The 12,073-nt window shown below is 38.1% G+C and overlaps 1 protein-coding gene across 3 annotated transcripts in view; it reads right to left on the bottom strand.

Moving 5' to 3' along the window:
* MFSD6 (major facilitator superfamily domain containing 6) overlaps window positions 1–12,073 on the bottom strand; it is a 74,920-nt gene that overhangs the window by 46,180 nt on the left and 16,667 nt on the right. For 2 of the 3 annotated variants that reach the window (XM_061185781.1, XM_061185788.1), the window contains exon 2: window positions 1,477–3,088. In XM_061185781.1, coding sequence (XP_061041764.1) covers window positions 1,477–3,035 — 1,559 coding nt within the window. In that variant the 5' untranslated portion in view covers window positions 3,036–3,088. The remainder of the gene's footprint in view (window positions 1–1,476; window positions 3,089–12,073) is intronic. The other variant, XM_061185797.1, reaches the window with a different exon arrangement.

Genomic DNA, 12,073 nt, shown 5'->3' with positions numbered 1-12,073 from the left:
CATTCAATTAACACTATTTAGTGATTAAATCATGATGTCTAGGAACTCCACTCACGGGTAAGACCTGACAGGGTACCTTTCTGGGAATAAATGGCTGTGGTTTTTAAACACACTATTAGCTGAGGTGAGATCCTGTTCATACCAACAACCAAGCTGAAGAAATTCATCACTGTGAGCCGGATTCATCACGGTCAATCCACACAGCTCAGAGAATGTAAACATGACCTGGACAAGGTCAAAGGACATCCCCAGCCCTTAATATTACAAGGTTCTTTTCCGATTGGTCCCAATGAGTGTGCCTCGGGGACTCTGTGTCTCTGGGAACTGCCCATACAGTGCCTGACTTTGTTTGTGACAACAAAGGGGTCAAAGATTTGAGAAACAGAAGGAACAGCACACAGCCTCCCAAAGCAAAACCAAACCAAACAAGGAAAAACACTCACAATTGTATGGGGAGAAGAATGATTCTAGGTTGAAACTTCACATTAGAAAATACTTTCTTCAGTTAGTCAAAGGGAAATTAAAGGAAAAAAGGTCCATGTTTCTCAAAGCTTTTATCTATTTCTCCTTTGTAATTTCTCATGGAAACAGCAGATTTAAAGATTACCACATACACACAAACACACACAGTTGCTTTCTTTTAGTTATGGCAACTTCAAGTTTTAGGGACAGACATGCCATACTTTTCTATGAGGTAAGAATGCTTAAGTGTACCTGGCTCTACATTTTAGAGCCAACAGCAAAGCAGAAAGACTTCTAAAGAGCAAGGTACTATTCAAACAACTTCAGACAAACATTAACGGTGAGAAACATTACACAAAAAACACCGGGCATTTATAGATTTTTTGCTTAAAAGGATTACACGGGAAGTTTTAGGTAGAAGGAAGATTTTTAAATGTCCCATGTCTTCGTGGCAGATAAAAACGCAGAGACTCATGTAATAATCAGAAAAAAATATGTAAGATTCTCTTCCACATAATATCATGGATTAGGGATGATGGTGGGTCACATCACAGCTTTATTAAATATAATGGACATCTTCATACACCATATATTCAAGGTCTTTCTGTGTCAGCAAGCGGCTGAGAATAACTGAAGGCTAAAAAAACATAATCCTCTTTATCCTCTTAAGTCCCTCTTCATAAATGCCTGAGACAGGTGGTCGGACCCTTCAAGGTCCATGGAATAACACAGTTGACTAAATTGGTGTTCCTATACCTGAAAACATTTACTGTAAGATTCTCTTAGCATACAGAGCAGAAACAGCATATTTTGTTTGAGATAATCCAACTAGGTTCATCACTTCCTTCCTTTTGTTTCTATTTTAAAGAGCAAGAGAAACAGAAATCCCCATTCCCACCCCAACCCTACCCCCAACACAAATGATAATATCCTTAAATGTGCTCAAAGGAGCTATAAACTATGAAAAGATAAAGTTCAACTGCTGAGGGGCAGCAACAGTACAGATATTCTTACCTGATGTGGCCAATCAATTCAATAAGCTTGTGACTGAAAAAATAAGCTGTCAGCTCGGACACATGGCTCAGGACTGAACAGACCCCGAAGAGGGTTGTCGTTCCATTCAGGTCCTCCAAATGCCAGTAGAGAAAGGTGAACACGAAGCCGTATCCGAAACCCATAAACCAAGCCACGAACAACACGGAGCCATACTGCACACTGCAAAGCAGCCTGATTAAGTCCCAGAAGTTGAAGGCCTGCGAGTGGCTGGTGGCTGTTGGTGTCTCCTCAGAGGATTCTGTGGAGCTGTTCCTCTCTACTTGAGGGATCTCCACCTCTTTCCCTTTATTTTCACTGTTTTTGAAGTGGTTGTAGCGGAACCGGAACTGAGTAGCAACGATCAAGGCCATGGTCATGAGAACCCCAAAGACGATGAAGACAATCTGGTAGTTCCGGTATTCAGGGGGCTTACACCCCTTCCCATTGATGAGCACGCCCACGTGGGTGTAGTCAATGCCAATGCCCACGGACAGCATCGCCAGGCCCCAGCCCAGGGAGCCCCACATGCGTTGCAGTCCATAGCGGTCTCTGTGCTTTCCTAGATACTGGAGTGTTACCGTGTCCACAATTGTGACAGAGGAGGCACTGAAAAATTCTCCTATTATGACAACTACCAAGATCACCAAGAATATAGCTTCTACTTCTTGTTGATCATAAACAAGAGTGACTTGGTCAGAAGGTAAAGATTTGGTGGTAGTGACAATAGAAGTGGTTGTCTCCCAGGTTGCATTTCCTGGGGGGGCAGAGGTTGCAGTGCTTGGGTTCATGGTCAAGTTCATAACATGGTCAGTAATTTCATCAGTCTGAGGCTGCAGAGTGGGCGCACTGGTCTTGTTTGGAGCTGTCGAGAAGATGACAGTTCCCGTGACACTGTGTCCTGCTTCTAACATCTCTGACCCATTGTAAGGAGGCAGGTTCCTTTTCTCACGAATTCCTGGTGATGTGGTAATGGAAGAGACAGTGGAGGAATTCGTTGGCAGGAGAGTGAACAGGTGGCTTGAACTGGTGGAATGAGCTCTTGGAGGAATCTTTGGTACACACCGCAAGGTAGCAGGTTTGACAAATCCGATGCCCAGGTTGAATAAAACCCAACACAAAAGGGAAAAGAGGAGGACAATTTTGCCTTTTTTAAAGCGATCTGCAACTACACCCCAAAAGGGGGCACTGCAGAATTCAATGAAGTATCGAATACCTACCAGCAGCCCACTCTGGCTTGGTGACATTCCCAGCTGCTTATAATACACAGGCAAAAGGGGGTAAAGAGAGCCATATGCAGAGTAAAAGAAAAAATAAAAGACCTTGGAAATTAGAAGATCATTGTTTATTTTAACGCAATGTTTCTCTATCCAGTCTATTTCCTCCTCAGGAATAGCAGCTGTTTCAGAGGGGGAGGGTGTTTCATTTGAAGGTGGTTCTGGTTCCCTGGAAATACCATTAAAAGGATCGGCAAGCACATATTTTCTCTTCTGTTCCTCTTCATCATCGGTTAAGATGGCAACTTTATCATCTGTCGCCATGGCTTATCACCACCATCAGAAAGTTGATGACCTTCAAAATTTTGGTTGTTGATCTGTAAAGTAAAATTTAAAAGAAGGCTTAGTATGAACATGATAACATTTAGACATAGAGCTTCATCTTGCCGGAAACTGAGGAGTTTCAAACTACAACTAAAAATAGTAATTGTGAGAGAGAACCATCACCACTTATCACTTGCAGCCATATAGTACTGATAAAGAAAAATAGCTTTCAAAAAATCAAGTACTCGTTTTGTGGCCACTGACTGACTAATTACATCTTCTAATGACAGGTGTATAGCTCACGTTCATTCTCAATCTTTTCATTGACTCCCAGGGAAAATGTACAAATGATAGGGATTATGTCCAAACCAAATAGAGGGAACTGAAAGTAAACAGTATTTATAGTTTCTTGGTTTTACTTTTCAAATAAATCCACTGCACTATGAAGTCCAGAATTCTTAGAAAATAAAGGTAGCTAAAACCGTTCAGTTTTTAGAGAAAAACAGAAATAAGCTCTTAACCACAACCGCAAATGTGATGAGAAAGAGGGAGCCAATTGCACGTTTGCATCTGTAGTTGGTCACTACAGCCATGCCAATGATATCCTGGTAAGGAAGTAGTCTTTATGCTGCTTATATCACATACATTTTCCAGATGTGCTTTTATAGATTACAGTTTAAGAAAATGTCAGAAAAAAAATAGCAGATAGCATTTATTGAGCATGTACTCTGTGCCAGGCAACACTGAAAGATCTTTAAATGTATTAATTCATATTCATTAAAATAACCCTATTATCTTCTCCATTTTACAGATGAGAAAAATGAGGCATGGTGAGTTTAAATACTCACATGTGGCAGAGCAAGGATTTGAACCCTAATATTATGGCTTTAGGACACATGCTCTAATACACCACACTGAACTGCCAAATACCATATTTTGGATAATAAAGTGCTATTAAACCTTTTTATGAGACAGGGTGCTTCATATGAAAGATAAGCAATATATCAAAGGCATAAATTTATAGGAACTGTGCCACATTCCACCAGAATTTCCCTTTCTTCTATTATACAAATGATTAAAGAGTCAAAAGGTCTTACTTGCATCAAGATTTGTCAAGTTGCAATGAATATAATTGGATGTAGGTGGTATACATATTAAATACTTATTAATTCATTTCACCTTCTTTACTAGAGAGAAATAACTCCACTTGCCACCCCTTGGAACACATCTTGCTCTCCCTTTTCCCCAAATGAAGAATAAATTTCTGAAGATCTTCCAGAATCATGCTTGTAAACATTTTAAAATCTCTACATAGCTCCTAGGCAGACAATAGAAACATAACTTACTGAGGCCTGTGTAATAAGTCAGTTTATCTTTTACCCCCAAAGCCAGGTGTCAACGTGGCTATAAGCTTTGAAAATGTTCATGTATTTCTTTTACTTAGGCTAAAATTTTTTTACTTGAGGTAAAATTCATATAACATAAAATCAACCATTTCAAAGTAAAAGATTTAGTAGAATTAGTACATTCACAGTGCTGTGCAACCATCACCTCTCTCTAGTTCCCAAATCATACTAAAAGGTTTTCCTCAATGTTCTCTACTTATTTTTCTTTCATCATTATTGACTCTACCTACCCAAGTCAGGAGCTCCAATTCTATTTCATCACCTGAAAAGAACAGCAATTCTCCTTTGGACTTATTTTCTAAATTAATTTCATTTTGAGCTCAAACTTGAAAGAAATGTTTGTTTTTAAAATGTATAAAATTATATGACACTTCTAGGTAAAAATGGCAGATTGAGTGCATCTGGTTTTACTCCATCCCTAAATCCAACTAAAATAACAACACACACACACACACACACACACACACACACACACACACACACTTTTAAAGTCATAATCCAAGCTGGGAAAATTAAAGGGTACATAATAGCAATAAAATAAAATTCTGGAAGCCAGAACATAGACAACTGGTAAATCACGGTAAATCTGAGAAAGCTGAAACCCTGGTTGACAATGGGAAAAGCAAGAACTAATACAATTTGTTCCTCAGAATCCCTCAAAGGCTCATGGGTTGGCCATATTAGGTTATCTGCAAGTAAGAGTGTGTGTGTTTGAGGGGGGCTTGCTGCTAACTACAGAGTTAATCGAAAGTCTGGACCCCTAACTCTGAATGCCCAATTCCCTTCTCCACTCCACATAGTTAGCCAAACAACTAGAGGTTTTTCCCTCTGGAGAGGATGAAACAGAGGTTCTTGAGCCATAGAGCAACAGGAACAGTTGAGAGTAGGGGTGCCATATTGAAAACAGGGGGCATTAAGTGAACACACACATCCTAGATTCAAGCCCTGGCCCCGACTCCAGCCTCCATCCCACTTAACCTCACTAGGTTCCCAGAGGCTAGCAAGGCTTTTATCCTCCAAGGCTTTCATCCTCCCAGAGGCTGGCAACAACTGGAAGGTTCTTCCAGGGAGAATCTGACTAGCCCAAGAGAAATGACCTCTCAATCCTGATATTGAAGCCTCCCCAACTAAAGAACCCAACCAAATCACTCCACACAGGAGTTCAGAGTCTTATCTAGCCCTGCCACTAAACATGAGCAGTCACCGAGAATTACAAGATATTTAAGGAAAGTCTCTTACAGGAAAGATAGAACCAAAATAAACAGGAAAAAAAAAAACAATATGGAGAAAATAGAAGCTCTGTGAGGAGGAAAATATTTTTTAAAATATATTATTAATATCTTTAGAAATAGGAAAAGAAATGCAACTATGAAACAAAAATAAGATAATACATATTTTTTAAGGAGGAGGAGGAGGAAGGAATAAAAGGAATGCTTGAATGAAAAAAAAAAGCTATAAAAATGTGTTATAGAAAAAAGAGCACAGGGACTTCCCTGGTGGCGCAGTGGTTAAGAATCCACCTGCCAAAGCAAGGGACATGGGTTCGAGCCCTGGTCCGGAAAGATCCCACATGCCGCAGAGCAACTAAGCCCGTGCACCACAACTACTGAGCCTGCACTCTAGAGCCGTGAGCCACAACTACTGAAGCCCACGTGCCTAGAGCCTGTGCTACACAACAAGAGAAGCCACCGCAATGAGAAGCCCATGCACTGCAATGAAGAGTAGCCCCCGCTAGCTGCAACTAGAGAAAGCCCGCGTGCAGCAATGAAGACCCAACACAGCCAAATAAATAAATTTATAAATTTATAAATTTATTTTTAAAAAAAGAAAAAGAAAAAAGAGCACAAATGAAAAATTAACAGATGATGTGGAAGAAAAATTTTAGGTGACTTAGAAAAAACAACAACAATAAACAGATACCTCGACCTCACATCATATAAAAATAAATTCCAGATGAATTGTATATCTAAAAGTAAAAGATAAAATAACATAATTTTTAGAAGAAAACACAGAAAAACATCTTGAAGATCTTAGGATAGAAAAAAGATTTATTAAATAGGACATAAAAAGTGCTAAGCATTAAGGAAGAAAAAAATAAATTGGAGTACATTAAAATCAAGAGCTTCTGTTCATAAAAAGGCAACATTAAATCTGAAATGGCAAGCCAAAGAGTAGGAGAAGGTATTCTGGTGAGGGTGAATGTTATATATATTTGACACAAGAATGTATCTGATATATAAAGAATCCTTCTTAAAATTTATAGGAAAATATCAAGTAGCCCAATAAGAAGAATGAGCGAAAGACTTGAACAGGCACTTCACAAAAGAGCTTATGCAAATGGTGAATAAATATATAAAAAGATGCTCAATTTGACTAAAGTGAGCAGTGAAAGCAAATTAAAACCAGAATGCAATAATGTAACATACCTCCAAAATGGGAAAAATACATAAGACAAATAATACCAAGTGTTGGTGAGGATGTGGAGCAACTGGAACTCTCATATATTGCTGGTGGGAGTGTAAAGTGATACACTAATAACTGTTTGGGAATAGCTATTAAACCTGAATGTATAGCCTATGACAAGTCTAAGGTATGTATATTAAATAGTAATATATTCACCAAATGATATCTACAGAAATGTTCAGGACAATTTTAATAGCCCCAAACTGGGAGCAACCTGTCCACAGCAGAATATATAAATTGTGTTATATCCATACAATGAAATGCCATATAGCAATAAAAATGAAGAAACTACAAATACGTACAATGACAAGGATAAATCTCACAAACATAATATGGAATGAGAGAAGCAAAAACCAAAAGAACATATACTACATGATTCCACTGATACAGAGTTCAAAAGTTGGCAAAACTAATTTATGCTATTATAAGCCAGGTAGACTTCTGCTTCTGAGACAATGAAGTAGACATACTTTTCCCTACTGCTCCTGCTAAGTACAACTAAAAATCTTGGACATTATATATAAAACAAACATAGAAGACTCTAAAACGTAGGCAGAAAAAGGCAGACCTGCTAGGGGACTTGATACCCAAAGAACAACACAACGATGAGTGGGGCTAAAGAACTCAGAAACGTTAATGAGGACGGACCAAAAAAAAAAAAAAAAAGAACTGGGCCTCTCCAGCCAAAGAACCAGGAAAGGGCAGTCTAGAAAAACAGAAAGCTATAGATAATTGCTCTATTCCAGTTAAATACCACAGAGAAAGAAAAGCCTGTCCCACTCGCACCTCTACTAGCAAAGGCCAAATGGGGAACCTAGACTTCCACCTTCACCAGCTATAACAGAGCACCCCAACCCCTCAGCCGAGTTGGTGTCAGAGAAGGTCAAGTATGGAGCTGAGACTTTCATCACTGTTAGGTGGTAATGAGGCCACATCCCCACAGCAGTGTCAGTGGAGGCCACATGGGGAATCTGGACTTCCACCCCCACCTGTCAGATTAACAAGGCACCCTTTCCCCACTGAGGTGGTGTCAGAGGAGGCCCGGTGGAGAGTCAGAACTTTCACCACCACCCAGCAGTAACAAGATTACTCCCCCCACCTCCACTGTGGTATCCACGGGAGGCCATGTGGGGAGCAGTAAAAAGGCACTCCTACCCCTCCCAGCCAGGGAGATATCAGTGGACACCTAATCATGAGCCAGAACACCCATCTCTACTGCAGGTGTCAGCACAGGCTGAGTGGGGAACCTGGACTTCTACCTCCATCTGGCAATAATGAGGCAGCATCTCCCATTCCCTTGCCAGAGCAGTGTCAGAAAAAATCCAGCTAAAACAGAAGGCTTAAGTAAGATCCAGAGTCTCACAACATAAAACCCAAAGTGTCCAGGTTTCAATTAAAAAAACCACCATACCAAGAATCAGGAAGACCTCAAACTGAGTGAAGAAAGACAGTAGATGCCAACACCAAAATGAGAGGAATGTTAGAATAAGGTAACAAGGATTTTAAAACGGCTATCAAAAATGCTTCAACAAGCAATTACAAACATGCTTGAAACAAACGAAAAAAAATAGAAAGTTGAAGCACAGAAATAGGAAGTCTCAGCAAAGAAATATAATATATAAAGAAAAACAAAATGGAAGTTTTAGAACTGTAAAATACAATAACCAAAATATGAAAAACTCAATGCATGCACTCAACAGCAGAATGGAGGAGAGAGAGGGAAGAATCAGTGAGCTGAAAGAATAATAGAAATCATACAATCTGAACAACAGAAAGAAAATAGACTGAAAAAAATTAACAGAGCCTCAAGAACCTGTGGGACTATAACAAAAGATTGAACATTAATGTCATCAGAGTCCTTGAAGGAGAAGAGGAAAAGGGCAGTACTGAATTACTCAAAGGAATAAAGGCTGAAAACTTCTCAAATTGGCAGAAGACATAAACCTACAGATTCAAGAGCTGAATGAATTCTAAACAAGAGAAACCCACACCAAGACACATCATAGTCAAACTATAAAAACCAAAGACAAAGAAAAAATCTTGACGGCAGAGACAGGAATCACAACTTACCAACAGGGGAAAAACTATTCAAATGATAGCAGACTTTTATCAGAAACCATGGATACCAGAAGGAATACAATATTTTTTAAATGCCGAAAGAAAAGAATTATCAAGTGAGACTCCTGTCTCCAGAAAAAAAGTCCAAAACCCAGAAAACTATGGACCAATATCCCTATAAACACAGACACAAAAATCCTTAACTAAATGTTAGAAAAGAAAATTTAGCAATATGTAGAAAGAATTGTGCATATGACCATGTGGGATTTATTCCAAGGATGCAAGGCTGGTGCAATATTTGAAAATCAATCAGTGTAATCCACCATATAAACAAGGTAAAGAAAAAAAGTATCATGATCCTATTAACTGATGCAGAAAAAAGCATTTGACAAAATTAAACACTCATTCAGGAAAAGTCTCAGAAAAATAGGAATAAAGGGGATCCTCCTTAACTTGATAAAGATCGCCTACGAAAACCCACAGGTAACATCACACTTAATGGTGAAAGACTGAATGCTTTTTCTCTAAGATAGGGAAGAAGGGAAGACTGTCTGGTCTCATCATTCTTATGCAACTTTGTGTTGGAAGTTCTAGCCAGTGCAATAAGGAAAGAAAAGGAAACAAAAGGCATACAGATCAAAAAGGAAGAAACTGTCTCTATTTGCAGCTGGCATGACTGTCTATGTAGGAAATCCCAAAAAAGCTACAAAAGCTTCTAGAAAGAAGAAATATTTCAGTATAAATTAACAAAACATGTACAGGACTGTATGCTGAAAACTACAAAATGCTAATAAAAGAAATTAAAAATTTAAATAAATGGAGAACCATACCATGTTCATGGGGTGGAACACTCAACACAGTAAAGACTTCAATTATCCTCAAATTTATATACAGGTTTAACACAGTCCCTATCAAAATCCCAACAAGATTTTTTTGTGGATATAGGTGAGATTACTCTAAAATTTATCTGAAAAGGAAAGGGAACTAGAATAGCTAAAGCAATTTTGAAAAAGAAGATCTATTACTTAGCCACATACTAATCACCACTATGTGGTACTGGTGGAAGAACAGACACATAGATCAATGGAACAGAACAGAGAGCCCAGGAATAAATCCACACAAATATGTCCAAGTGATATTTGACAAAGATGCAAAAACAATTCGATGGGAGAAAGATAAAAAACTTTTCAACAAATAGTGCTGGTGCAATTAGTCATCAATAGGCAAAAAATGAATGTCAACCTAAGTCTCATACCTTATATGAATACTCACTCAAAATACTCACTCAAAATACTCACTCAAAACTCACTTAAATACTCATGGATTTAAATGTAAAACTGTAAAACTTTTAGGAAAAAAAAACCTAGGAGAAAATCTTCAGGTTCTAGTGCTAGGCAAACGGTTCTTAGACTTAACACCAAAAGCATGACTCAAAAAAGGAAAAAATGAACAATTAGACTTTATCAAAATTTAAAACTTTTGCTCTATGAAAGGCTCTATTAAAAGAATGAAAAAACAAGCTATAAACTGGGAGAAAATATTTGCAAGCCACATATTCAACAAAGGGCTAGTATCTAGAATATGTAAAGAATTCTCAAAACTCAACAGAAAATATACCAAACAATCCAATTAGAAAACAGGCAAGACATGAAGAGACATTTCACCAAAGAGAATATACAGGATATACAGATGCAAATAAACACACGAAAAGATGTTCATTGTCATTAACCATTAGGAAAATGTAAATTAAAAACATGATACATCACTATACACCTATAAGAATAGCTAAAATAAAAATAGTAACACCACCAAATTCTGACAAGGATAAAGAGAAACTAAATCCCTCATACATTGCTGCTGGGGACGTAAAATGGTACAGCCACTCTGCAAAGCAGTTCGGCAGTTTCTTATAAATCCAAACACGTGACTACCACGTGACCCAGCAACTGCACTTCTGGGCAGTTATCCCAGAGAACTGAAAACTTATTTTCACACAAAAACCCGTACACAAATGTTTACCACATCTTTTATCTGTAATAGCCGAAAACTGAAAGTAACTCAGATGTCCTTCATAGATGAATGGTTAAACAAACTGGTACCTCCGTACCATGGAAAATTGTTCAGCAATAAAAAGGAATAAATGACTGACACATACAATAACCTGAATGAATCTCCAGAGAATTATAAAGAGTAAAAAAAGCCAGTCTCAAAAGATTATCCACTGTATGATTCCATTCATATATCATTCTCAGAGTGACAAAATTATTGAAATGGAGAACATATAAGTGATTGCCAGGGGTTCAGTAGGGAGTAGAGGTGGGAGGAAAGTGGAGGCGGCTACAAAAGGGCAATGTGAGGGATCTGGTGGTGATAAAAATGGTCTGTATCTTGACTGTATCAATGTCAGTATCCTAGTTGTGCTATTATACTAAAGTTTTGCTATTATACTAAGGTTTTGCAAGATGTTACCACTGGGGGAAAGTGGGTACTGGATAAATGCGCTATCTCTGTATTATTTCTTACAACTGTGTGTGAATCTATAATTATCTCAGAAAAAAAAAGATTAATTAAAAATATTCAAGATAGTAATTACCCTTGGGTGACATAGCAGCTAGAAGGAGTTCTGGGGTCCTGATAATTTGGGGGTTTTGGGGTTTTTTGTTTTTGTTTTTATCTGAATCTTTATTAAATGGAAGTATTCACGTTATAAAAAGTCAGTGAACTATATTATTTTTCAACAACAAAAAAAGAACTTAAAATATGAAGCAAAAAAGAAAAGAGATGAAAGTAGGAGAGAAAAGACAAGACAAATATAGGATCGCCCAGAAAGTCAAGTACCTAAAAAACAGGAACTCCAAGAGAAAAATAGAGAAAATTGAGAGATGGGAATCTTTTTAATTCAAGAAAATTTCTCAGAACTGAAAGATATATGAGTTGTCTGAAATGACCACGGAGTACTTAACACAGTGGATAAAATACATCCAAGCCAAAGTACATCATCAAGCTTTCAGAACATTAGAACAAACAGACGGCCCTACAAACTTTCAGAGAATAAAATGTGTCACATACTAAGGATCAGGGACCAGAATGGCTTCAGATATCTCAACAACA

The sequence above is a fragment of the Eubalaena glacialis genome, chromosome 1 (genome assembly GCF_028564815.1).
Source record: "Eubalaena glacialis isolate mEubGla1 chromosome 1, mEubGla1.1.hap2.+ XY, whole genome shotgun sequence".
Lineage (NCBI taxonomy): Eukaryota > Metazoa > Chordata > Mammalia > Artiodactyla > Balaenidae > Eubalaena > Eubalaena glacialis.
Note: the sequence above shows the minus strand (reverse complement) of the source record. Positions and strands in the feature narration are given on the sequence as shown.